The following is a 12,934-nucleotide window of genomic DNA, read 5'->3' as shown; positions in this document are numbered from 1 at the left end:
CCCTTCTTTTCTGAGTTGTACCTCCCTTATTAACATAAACTCAATGGCGCCTAACTTTCCTATCTAGTATTTCCAGTTGCTTATTGTCAATTTGATCTCAGATAGATAGTTCTTAAAAGAGCATCACACTTCAAGGCAGATTTTTTTTTTACTAGTTAAACTATTGTTCAGTTTCCAAACCTGATAATTTTAACAATTAAAATCAAATGGGGAGAATCACCACTAATTCTGTCAGCTAAAACATGGAATGACCAAGACACGTCACAATATTACTTAAACTACTACTCCCAACATGCAAAGTGAGGCTCTACCCCTGCGTCTGAAGGGGGAGCGAGGAGCACCCTGGGAGCGGTAGTTCTCCTGGGCGCCTGCCGAGGTTGTCAGTGCGGCGGTAGCGTCTTTCTTGTCTCCAGCCAGCCGGTCTTGTGAGGGCGTGCTGAGTTGGTGAAAGGGTGAGTCAGGCACTGTTTAAGCCGTAAACAGATGCGGCACCGCGGCGTAATGCTAAATTAAGTAAGCACGGCCTGGGCCTCAGTCTTAAAGTCAGCGAGGGAAGATTGGAGACACCTTCAGTGTGCCGCCATTTCCACCATGCAGTCCCGGGAGGAAGCCCCGCGCTTTCGCCGCCTCGTCAGCCCCAGCGGCGGGAGACAGTCCAGGCTTCACAAACCTACAGTTTCGGCCTTTTTCACGGGGCCAGAGGAGCTGAAGGACTCGGCCCATTCAGCAGCCCTGCTGGCACAGCTCAAGTCCTTCTACGATGCGAAGCTGCTATGCGACGTAACCATCGAGGTGGTGACACCTGGTAGTGGGCCTGGCACAGGTCGCCTCTTTCCCTGCAACCGCAACGTCTTGGCCGCCGCGTGCCCATACTTCAAGAGTATGTTCACGGGCGGCATGTACGAGAGCCAGCAGGCGAGTGTGACCATGCACGATGTGGACGCCGAGTCCTTCGAGGTGTTGGTTGACTACTGCTACACGGGCCGCGTGGCGCTGAGCGAGGCCAACGTAGAACGCCTCTATGCGGCCTCTGACATGCTTCAGCTCGAGTATGTGCGGGAAGCCTGCGCCTCCTTCATAGCCCGTCGCCTCGACCTGACCAATTGCACCGCCATCCTGAAATTCGCAGACGCCTTTGACCATCACAAGTTGCGGTCTCAGGCCCAGTCCTTTATAGCCGACAACTTCAAGCAGCTCAGCCAAATGGGTTCAAATCGGGAGGAGACTCTGGCAGATCTGACCCTGGCCCAGCTGCTGGCTGTCCTGCGCTTGGATAGTCTGGACATAGAGAGTGAGCGGACTGTGTGCCATGTGGCTGTTCAGTGGCTGGAGGCTGGGCCTGAAGAGCGGGGTCCTAGTGCTGCAGAAGTCTTCAAGTGTGTCCGTTGGATGCACTTCACCGAAAAGGATCGGCACTACCTGGAAGGGCTGCTGACCAAGCCCATTATGAAGAAGCATTGCCTGGACGTTATTGAAGGGGCCCTACAAATGCGCTATGGTGATACGATGTACAAGACTGTGGTGCCCAAGCCAAACAGCAGCACCGGCTGTATTGTGTCTTCAGCAGAAAAGCCACCCCAGAGGATGGGTATGTGTGCCAAGGAGATGGTGATTTTCTTTGGACACCCCAGAGATCCCTTTCTGTGCTGTGACCCATACTCAGGGGATCTGTACACGTTGCCATCGCCTTTGATCAGCCTGGTTCACACTGGAACTGTCACCTCCTCGGCTGTCTGTATCTCTCCAGACCATGACATCTATCTAGCTGCCCAGCCCAGGAAAGACCTCTGGGTATATAAACCGGCCCAGAATAGTTGGCAGCAACTTGCAGACCGCTTGCTGTGTCGTGCAGGCTTGAATGTGGCTTACATTGATGGCTACGTTTACGTTTTGGGTGGACGAGATCCTGTTACTGGTGTTAAACTGAAGGAAGTGGAATGCTATAGTGTTCAGAGGAACCAGTGGGTGCTGGTGGAACCACTACCCCATTCTTTTATATCCTTTGACCTAGTAGTAATCCGGAGCTATCTTTATGCTGTCAATAGTAGCCGTGTGTTCTGCTATGATCCTAGCCACAATACGTGGCTGAAGTGTAATTCTCTGAAACGCAGAAACTTTCAGGATGCCTGTGCATTCAATGATGAGATGTATTGTGTCTGTGACATCCCAGTTGTGAAGGTCTACAACCCATTCAGAGGGGAATGGAGGCAGATTAGAAATATTCCCTTGGTATCAGGGACTAACAACTACCGGGTTATCAATCATGGCCAAAAGTTGCTGCTAATCACCTCGTACACCCCACAGTGGAGAAAGAACCAGGTGACTGTGTATGAATATAACACCAGGGAAGACCAGTGGATTCACATAGGTGCCAGGTTTGGCCTCTTGCAGTTTGACTCTCACTTTTTTTGCGTCTCCGCTCGTGTTTTTCCTTCTTGCCTTGAACCTGGTGAGAGTTTCATCACTGAGGAAGAGGAGATACGGACTGAACCTAATACTGAATGGGACATAGGTGGATTCAGTGAGCTGAACTCCGAGCCAGGAAGTTCAAGTTACTCATCTGATGATGATGTCTGGGTGCGTCTAGGGCCTTATTAAAATGCACAGGATCAGCAGGGTTCCTTGTAAATAAGTTGAAACACTAAAATGTTTCTGCTATGGAAAGTGTTTTTAAAAGGTATACTTTGCTTTTCCTGAGGGTATTAGTTAACTTCAGGTTTGATTTAGAAATGGTACTGTTTGAAATTCTAACAATGTTAGAATTTACACACTACAAGAAATCACTCTATTTAATAATTTGCTGTGCCAAAAATCTGAGTTGATTTAATTGGTTAACATGTTTATTTTTCATTATCTTAATTTATCCTGCCATCAATTTTTACATTCATTTAGGGCCACAAGCAATGTAACTTTTGAAATTTAATTTTTTTTAATGTAAAATTGGACTAGGAATTGCTGGTAGGGTTTTCAAAGTGCATATTTTCCTTCAGAACAGTATAGTAGATTTCCAGAAAAACTGGTGGGTTTTTTACAAAATATATTCTATGTAGAATACAGTTTACGTTTTAGTTTGGTTTTCTACCCTTCGCAAAGATAAAAAATGGATATATGTCTTGAATGTGCAGATTAGCCTTAAGCTCACTGAAAGTTTGGAGAGAAATTTGAGTTTAATTTTGGAATATAAAATGTTTACTTGCTAAAGGGACTAATTTTCCGTTTGAAAGAATTGTATTCTAGTAGTGTCACTAATCTTTTAAAAACCTTTCTAAAAACAAAAAGTAACTTGCTTTATAAGTTCTTATTTTAAATCTGTACCAGATACATGCTTCCTTGAAGCAGAGAAACAATCTTTTTTTCTCCACTGGAGACACGATTGTAGAAAATTTCATCCATTGCCTTAAAAAGTTTATATGATTCCTGAAATATTTTGGCTGTATGGTTTTGTGTTCAACTTAGAGGACTCTTCAGCAGGGAGTGATTTATTGATTTATTCTTTACTATTTGTGAGGCAATACTGGTTTTTGTAAATGTGGATAAACTAAAAACAGTATTATATTGAGACCGTTAGTTATTTTGTCTATCAGCTCTAAAATCAAGTGCCAGCAAAGAACATTATGCCTTTGAGCTGTGCATAGAATTGTTTTTAAATAATCTGTACGTCACTGTAAATGTTCTTAATTACCAGTTTTAAGGTATGTTTATGCCACAAGTTGACAGTTAAAGAACGTAAATGGATGATGGCATTTGGGACCAATAGTTAAAGTATGTTTCCTCTAAAATATTTCCCTAAGCAGTGGTATTGGATGGTTATTTTATTATTGTGTTTGTATCTGTGAACCATGTTCCAGTCTTGTTTATGTTTTTCATTTTATCAACAAATTGTAAGAGAAAACCCAGGAATAAAGACTAAATTGCACAAAACTGACATAGTTAGATACAAGAAAATACAGGTGCTTTCCTTTTCAGGGTTTGTTAATACATATGTTGTCCCGATACATTTACATGATAAATGGCCAGATGCTTATGGTCTATAGATTTTTCTATATTCAGTTAAATGATTTTCCTGAATCTTTTTAGTAACACTCTAATCCCTCTTCTATGTTTATTCTCTAGTGACAGAACGCTATCGTTTCTTTCACCCTGGTAGAGTACAGAAGTGTACTCTGGTGTGGGAAACAGAATTTTTTCAGTGAAATGTCTTAGGATAAAAAAAGAGAGAGGGAGAGAGAAAATGATAAAGAAAAACAAATAATGCTTTCCTAGCCATTCTGCTTGGCCATTTGAAGAGTCAGTAGGACATTCCTGTTTAACATTATTTTTAGTGAAATGAGATGCTTGCCCTAGCGATATGTGTTCCTTCAAAAGGGCAAACATGCTTTAGTGGCCTAAAGCTAAATTTTGTCCCATTTAATATCAGGGATATTATAAGGACTGCTGTTCACATAGCTATTTCTCGGTACCGTTACTTTTCTGGCCAACTTTTTCTTCATCAGTAATTTCTTTTTGATAGCTTTTTGTTTGTAAGGTTGGAATATAAGACATGGCTTATCTCAACTGGATTACCTTCTGCAGAGTTAAGGTATTGCAACCAATTTATAAAAAACAAATTCTCTTGTCATTCTCAACCTTTGAGTTAAAGCCTGAACTAAATAGTACTCATGTCTTAATTTACAATGAGGTTTTCTTGAGAAGTATTTTTATTTCATGACATTTGTGAATTGAGGAGTAGATGTTAACTATTGTTTTATAGAAAAGTGATTTGTACGTGATTAGTTGCAAATAAAACAGGCACTAGAACACAGGCCTGCTGACTTCTTAGTCCACACTGATTGACACAGCTAGTACTGTTCAGTTCCTTTATTGACAGGAAAGCACCCTTGTCTGTTTTCCAATTAATCAGCTCATCTTTTAGGAAATACTCAATATAATGTAGTTTTTAGGACTAATATTTGTAAGATTTAGAATGATTGTAATTACCTTTTGTATCTATATTCTTATAGTCTGAAAAGTTCACAGAACCTAAATTTGCAAATACTTTTAAATTCAAGGGACAAGTATCATTTGTGTTTCCAAAAGGATAAAATAGAAACGAAGACCCAGACTTTTCTATCTTCCTGTTCGCTGCCCTTAGGGTGTTACCCTGGTCCACGTGATCCAAGCTGGCTCATCATCATGTCCACATTCCAGCCATCTGAAAGAAAGGGAAGGGAAGTTTTGCATATCACTCGTGGTCACATACCATTGGTAAGGTCTTAACCCCATAGCCACACCTAGCTGCAGTCTATTCTGGGTCACCATGTTGTTGTTGTTAGGTACCTTTGAGTCGGTTCTGATTCATAGCGACCCTGTGTACAACAAAACAAAACACTGCCCAGTCCCGTGCCACCCTCACAGTTGTTACGCTTGAGCCCATTGTTGCAGCTACTGTGTTGATCCATCTCGCCGAGAGTCTTCCTCTTTTTCGCAGACCCTCTACTTTACCAAACGTGATGTCCTTCTTCAGGGACCGTTCCCTCCTGATAATGTGTCCAAAGTACATGAGATGAAGTATGACCATTCTGCCTTCAAAGGAGCATTTGGCTGTACTTCTGAGATAGATTTGTTCATTCTTCTGGAAGTCCATAATATATTCAATATTCTTCACCAACACCATAACTCAAAGGCGTCAGTTCTTCAGTCTTCCTTATCCATTATCCAGCTTTCGCATGCAGATGAGGCAATTGAAAATACCATGGCTTGGATCAGGCGCACCTTAGTCCTCAAAGTGACTGATATCTTTGTTTTTTTTAACACTTTAAAGAGGTTTTTGCAGTACATATGCCCAGTGCAGTATGTCATTTGATTTGTTGACAGCTGCTTCCATGGGTGTTGATTACAGACCCAAGTAAAATGAAATCCTTGACAACTTCAATCTTTCTCTGCTTATCATGCTGTTGCTTATTGGTCCAGTTGTGAGGATTTTTGTTTTATGTTGAGGTGTAACCCATACTGAAGGCTGTAGTCTTGATCTTCATCAGTAAGTGCTTCAAGTCCTCTTTACTCTCAGCAGGCAAGGTTGTGTCATCTGCATATTGCAGATGGTTAATGAGTTTTCCTCCAATCCTGGTATCGCATTTCTATATAGTCTAGCTTCTCGAATTATCACTCAGTATACAGATTGAATAAGTATGGTGAAAGGACACAACCCTGATTTTAAACTTTCCTGATTTTAAACCACTAAGTATGCCCTTGTTCTGTTTGAATGACTGCCTCTTAGTCTATGTACAGGTTCCTCATGAGCACAATTAAATGTTTTGGTATTCCCATTCTTTACAATGTTATCCATAATTTGTCATGATCCACACAGCCGAATGACTTTGCATAGTCCATAAAATACAGGTAAACATCTTTCAGGTAGTCTCTGGTTTCAGTCAAGATCCATCTGACATCAGCAGCCATATCCCTGGTTCCATGTCCTCTTCTGAATCTGGCTTGAATTTCTGGCAGTTCCGTGTCGATTTACTGCTGCAATCACTTTTGAATGATCTTCAGCAAAATTTTACTTTTGTGTGATATTAATGGGAAACCCTGGTGGTGTAGTGGTTAAGTACTATGGTTACTAACCAAAAGGTCAGCAGTTCGAATCCACCAGGTGCTCCTTGGAAACTCTATGGGGCAGTTCTCTATCCTATAGGGTCGCTATGAGTCGGAATCAACTCGACAGCAGTGGATTTTGGTGGGTGATATACTGTCCAATAATTTCCACATTCTTTTGGATCACCTTTCTTTGGAATGGGCACAAATATGGATCTCTTTTAGTCAGTTAGCCAGGTAGCTGTCTTCCAAATTTCTTGGCATGGATGATTGAGCACCTCCAGCGGTGCATCAGTTTGTTGAAACATCTCAATTGGTATTCCATCAATTCCTGGAGCCTTATTTTTCGCCAATGGCTTCAGTGTAGTGTGGACTTCTTCCTTCAGTACCTCGGTTCTTGATCATACGCTACCTCCTGAAATGGTTGAATGTCGACCAATTCTCTCTAGTACAGTGACTGTATTTTTTTGATCTTTTGATGCTTCCTGCATCGTTCAATATTTTCCCCATAGAATTCTTCAATATTGCAACTCAAGATTTGAATTTTTCCTTCAGTTCTTTCAACTTGAAAGATGCCATGTTTGTCTTAGTCTGGGTTCTCTAGAGAAGCAAAACCAGCAAAGCGTGTATATATACATAGAGAGAGAGAGAGATTTATATCAAGGAAATGATTGAAGCGATTGTAGATGCTGGAAAGTCCCAAGTCCGTGGATTAGGCTGGAGGCTTCTGACTCTTGTAGCTGTGGAAGCTGCTGAACCCAAGATCGGCATATCAGCTGTTAGTCCACTCTCCAAGAACCAAAGGTCAGATAAACAGGAGCCAGCTGCAGGACCAGAGTGAGAAAAAGCCCATGAGTCCTGCCAGAAAATCCACCTATATTGGCTGCAAACCACATACCCGAGGGAAATGCCCTTTCAACTGACTGGTTAGTCACAGCAGATCCCGTCATGGAGGTGATCACATTTTATCAGATCTCTTCAGGGAGGTTGTCATGAATTATGTCCCTCCAAAAATGTGTGTATCAATTTGGTTGGGCCGTTATTTCCAGTATTGTGTGGTTGTCCTCCATTTTGTGATTATAATTTTATGTTAAAGAGGATTAGGGTGGGATTGTAACACCCTTACCCAGGTCACATTCCTGATCCAATATAAAGAGAGTTTCCTTGGGGTATGGCCTGCACCAAATTTTATCTGTCAAGAGATAAAAAGGAAAGGGAAGCAAGCAGAGAGTGGCAGACCTCATACCACCAAGAAAGCACCGGGAGCAGAGCGCGTCCTTTGGACTTGAGGTTCCTGTGCTGTAATGCTCCCAAACCACGAGAAGATCGATGACAAGGACCTTCCTCCAGAGCCGACAGAGAAAGCCCTCCCCCGGAGCTGACACCCTCAATTTGGACTTGTAGCCTACTAGACAATGAGAGATTAAAATTTCCTTTTTGTTAAAGCCATCCGCCCGTGGTATTTCTATTGCAGCAGCACTAGATGACTAAGACAGAGGTGATTACATCATTATACAATTTCTGGACTACATCATAACTGCCAAACCACTGAGTATCATGGCCCAGCCAAGTTGAAACACAACAATCACAGTCCAGCCATTGTCAACACCTGTACACATCTCCTTAAACCATACATAATTTCTGAATAAAGACAATTGTAAAATTATATTTGTGCCTAACATGATACAACTTACATGAATACCACCGAAAACACACTAGCTCTGTTTACATCTTATATTCTGTAAGTGAAGAAAACAAATATTTGATGCACAAATACAAGGCAGAAATATTCATAACAGTTATATTCCTCATTTCTGCAACTAGTCACATGGTTATAACTGGTATTTAGAACTACCTTCTTCCACCACCCATTCTGTATTCCTTTTGCCCTCAGCAAGCACCTCAGACGATCATGGGTCTTTGCCTGACGGGGTAACCCAAAACTTCATTCCTGAAGGGTCTAGGCCATTAGTCTTGTCAGAATTGGGTTGCTGTAATTTTCCATTGACTTTAGTCACAGGGCATAGTAGTGCTAAGAGATGCCCTAAGGGGTCTCCTGCATTCCAGACATACTCTTCTATACCTCCATATGTAATATCAGTCCAATTTTCTCTTGGTAATCAGAATCAATCACACCAGCCAATAGAACTCCCTTCTTTGCCTGTTGATCCAGAAGCAAAAGACCCCAAAGTGGCTAGGTGGCATTCTTAACTTCCAGTGCAATGGAATCAGTAATGTGTCTCCAGTTGGGATCATTCCTCTCTTTGGAACTAAGACCTCTAGACAGGCAGAGCATAGGGTCATGGAAACAGGAAGCAAAAATTTTGTGAGTGGGTCACTAAGGGTAATACTAAGTGGTGCTGCTCCCATTTCCACCCCTGATTCCTGGAGCCATGAATCCTGGCTGTGGGAGAAACAGTACCATATATTGGACACTGGTTTACAGCATGTACAGCCTCCTGGAGAACATTGCCCCAACCCTGCAAGGTATTGCGTACCTAGTTAGTGCTATACTTATGTCTTTAGAAGGCCATTCCATCATTCTGTCAAGCCAGCTGCTTCAGGATGATGGGAAACATGGTGAGATCAGTGAATTCCATGAACATGGGCCCATTGCCACACTTCATTTGCTGTGAAGTGAGTCCCTTGATCCTGGGTGATGCTGTGTGGGATACCGTGATGGTGGATAAGGCATTCTGTAAGTCCATGGATGGTAGTTTTGGCAGAAGCATTGTATGCAGGGTAGACAAATGCTTATCCAGAGTAAGTGCCTATTCCAGTAAGAACAAAACTCGCCCTTTCCATGATGGAAGCAGTCTAATGTAATCAACCTGCCACCAGATTGTTGGCTCATCACCTTGAGAAATGGTCCCATGTTGGGGATTCACTGTTGGTCTCTGCTGCTGGCGGACTGGGCATTCAACAGTGGCTGTAGCCAAGTCAGCCTTGGTGAGTGGAAATCATTGTTATTGAGCCCATGAATAACCACCATCCCTGCCACTTTGGCCACTTTGTTCATGGGCTCATTGGGCAATGATGAGAGTGGCTGGGGAAAGAGGATGACTGGTTTCCACAGAATTCATCATCCTAACCACTTGATTGTTAAAATCCTCCTCTGCCGAGGTCACCTTTGGTGAGCATTCACATGAGGCACAGATATCTTTATTTCTTTGGCCCATTCAGAGAGATCTATGTTGCAACTTCAGTATTGCAACTCAAAGCTTGATTGTTTTCTTCAGTTCTTTCAGCTTGAGAAATTCCAAGTGTGTTCTTCCCTTTTGGTTTTCTAGCTCCAGGTCTTTGCACATGTCATTATAATAGTTTCCTTTGTCTTCTCGAGCCACCCCTTTGAAATCTGTTCAGCTCTTTACTTCATCATTTCTTCCATTCGCTTTAGCTACTTGACGTTCAAGAGCAAGTTTCAGTCTCTTCTGACATCCATTTTGGTCTTTTCTTTCTTTCCTGTCTTTGTGACGACCTTTTGCTTTCTTCATGTATGATGTCCTTGATGTCATTCTACCCCTTGTCTCATCTTCGGTCATTAGTGTTCAATGCGTCAAATCTATTCTTAAGATGGTCTCTAAATTCAGGTAATATATACTCAAGGTCGTATTTTGGTTCTCATGGACTTGCTATAATTTTCTTCAGCTTCAGTTTGAACTTGGATATAAGCAATTGATGCTCTGTTCTGTAGTTGGCCCTGGCCTTTTTCTAACTGATAATATTGAACTTCTCCATTGTCTTTTTATACCGATGTAGTGGATTTGATTCCAGTGTATTCCATCTGGTGAGGTCCATGTGTATACTCGTTGTTGTTGACAAAGGTATTTGCGGTGAAGAATAGGTTGGTCTTGCAAAATTCTATCATGTGGTCTCTGCCATCATTTCTATTACCAAGACTATATTTTTCAACTACTGATACTTCTTTCCCCCACATGTCTGTCAGTTTGTTTTACTGTGGGGCTTGTGTGTTGCTGTGATGCTGGAAGCTATGCCACCGGTATTCAGATACCAGCAGGGTCACCCATGGAGGACAGGTTCCAGCTGAGCTTCCAGACTAAGACAGACTAGGAAGAAGGACCCGGCAGTCTAATTCTGAAAAGCATTAGCCAGTGAAAACCTTATGAATAGCAGCGGAACATTGTCTGATATAGTGCTGGAAGATGAGCTGCCTAGGTTGGAAGGGACTCAAGAGATGATTGGAGAAGAGCTGCCTCCTCAAAGTAGAGTCGACTTTAATGACACGGAAGGAGTAAAGCTTTCAGGACATTCATTTGCTCATGTGGCACGACTCAAAATGAGCAGAAACAGCTGCAAACACCCGTTAATAATCGGAACCTGGAATGTAAGAAGTATGAATCTAGGAAAATTAGAAATCGTCAAAAATGAAATGGAACACATAAACATCAATATCCTAGGCATTAGTGAACTGAAATGAACTGGTATTGGCCATTTCAAATCTGAAAATCATATAGTCTACTCTGCTGGGAATGACAACTCGAAGAGGAATGGTGTTGCATTCATCTTCAAAAAGAACATTTCAAGATGTATCCTGAAGTACAATGCTGTCAGTGATAGGATAATATCCATACACCTACAAGGAAGACCAGTTAATACAACTACTATTCAAATTTGCACACCAATCACTAGGGCCAAAGATGAAGAAACAGAAGATTTTTATCAGCTGCTGCAGTCTGAAATTGATTGAACACGCAATCAAGAGGCATTGATAATCACTGGCGATTGGAATGCGAAAGTTGGAAACAAAGAAAAAGGATCAATAGTTGGAAAATATGGCCTTGGTGATAGAAAGTATGCTGGATATCAAATGATAGAATTTTGCAAGAATGATGACTTCTTCAATGCAAATACCTTCTTTCACCAACATAAATGGTGACTCTACACATGGACCTCACCAGATGGAGCACACAGAAATCAAATAGACTACATCTGTGGAAAGAGATGATGGAAAAGCTCGATATCGTCAGTCAGAACAAGGCCAGGGGCTGACTGTGGAACAGACCATCAATTGCTCATATGCGAGATCAAGCTGGAACTGAAGAAAATCAGAGCAAGTCCACGAGAGCCAAAATATGACCTTGAGAATATCCCACCTGAATTTAGAGATGATGTGAAGAATAGATTTGACACATTGAACACTGGTGACCAAAGACTGGGCGAGTTGTGGAACGACATCAAGGACATCATACATGAAGAAAGCAAGAGGTCACTGAAAAGACACGAAAGAAAGAAAAGACCAAGATGGATGTTGGAGGAGACTCTGAAACTTGCTCTCGAATGTTGAGCCGCTAAAGCAAAAGGAAGAAATGATGAAGTAAAAGCACTGAACAGACGATTTCAAAGGGCCGCTTGAGAAGACAAAGTATTATAATGACACGTGCAAAGAGCTGGAGATGGAAAACCAAAAGGGAAGAACGCATTCGGGGTTTCTCAAGCTGAAAGAGCTGAAGAAAAATTCAAGCCTCGAGTTGCAATAGTGAAGGGTTCCATGGGGAAAATATTAAACGATGCAGAAAGCATCAAAAGATGGAAGGAATACACAGAGTCATTATACCAAAAAGAATTAGTTGATGTTCAACCATTTCAAGAGGTGGCACATGAGGAACTGATGGTACTGAAGGAAGAAGTCCAAGCTGCTCTGAAGGTATTGGCAAAAAACAAGGCCCCAGGAATTGATGGAATATCAATTGAGATGTTTCAACAAACAGATGCAGTGCTGGAGGTGCTCACTCGTCTATGCCAAGAAATATGGAAGACAGCTTCCTGGCCAACTGACTGGAAGAGATCCATATTTATGCCTATTCCCAAGAAAGGTGATCCAGCTGAATGTGGAAATTATAGAACTATATCATTAATATCACATGCAAGCAAAATTTTGCTGAAAATCATTCAAAAACGGCTGCAGCAGTATATTGACAGGGAACTGCCAGAAATTCAGGCCAGATTCAGAAGAGGACGTGGAACCAGGGATACCATTGCTGATGTCAGATGGATCCTGGCTGAAAGCAGAGAATACCAGAAGGATGTTTACCTGTGTTTTATTGGCTATGCAAAGGCATTCGACTGTGTGGATCATAACGAACTATGGGTAACATTGGAAAGAATGGGAATTCCAGAACACTTAATTGTGCTCCTGAGGAACCTTTACATAGATCAATAGGCAGTTGTTCCGACAGAACAAGGGGATACTGATTCGTTTAAAGTCAGGAAAGGTGTGCGTCAGGGTTGTATTCTTTCACCATTACCTATTCAATCTGTATGCTGAGCAAATAATCCGAGAAGCTGGACTATATGAAGAAGAACGGGGCATCAGGATTGGAGGAAGACTCATTAACAACCT

General features: G+C 42.1%; 1 protein-coding gene across 1 annotated transcript; it reads left to right on the top strand.

The window, feature by feature from the left end:
* The first annotated feature begins 206 nt into the window (after positions 1 to 206).
* Positions 207 to 8,437, top strand: LOC100662115 (kelch repeat and BTB domain-containing protein 6-like). Its single transcript, XM_010592577.3, has one exon. It carries the CDS (start codon positions 592 to 594, stop codon positions 2,596 to 2,598), a length of 2,007 nt encoding a protein of 668 aa, XP_010590879.1. The 5' UTR covers positions 207 to 591; the 3' UTR covers positions 2,599 to 8,437.
* Positions 8,438 to 12,934: the final 4,497 nt, after the last annotated feature.

Source organism: Loxodonta africana, chromosome 17 (assembly GCF_030014295.1).
Source record: "Loxodonta africana isolate mLoxAfr1 chromosome 17, mLoxAfr1.hap2, whole genome shotgun sequence".
Taxonomy (NCBI): Eukaryota; Metazoa; Chordata; class Mammalia; order Proboscidea; family Elephantidae; genus Loxodonta; species Loxodonta africana.
Note: the sequence above shows the minus strand (reverse complement) of the source record. Positions and strands in the feature narration are given on the sequence as shown.

Excerpts from the sequence above, each read along its gene's own strand:
- LOC100662115 (XM_010592577.3), top strand. The coding sequence starts at position 592 with ATGCAGTCCCGGGAGGAAGCCCCGCGCTTTCGCCGCCTCGTCAGCCCC.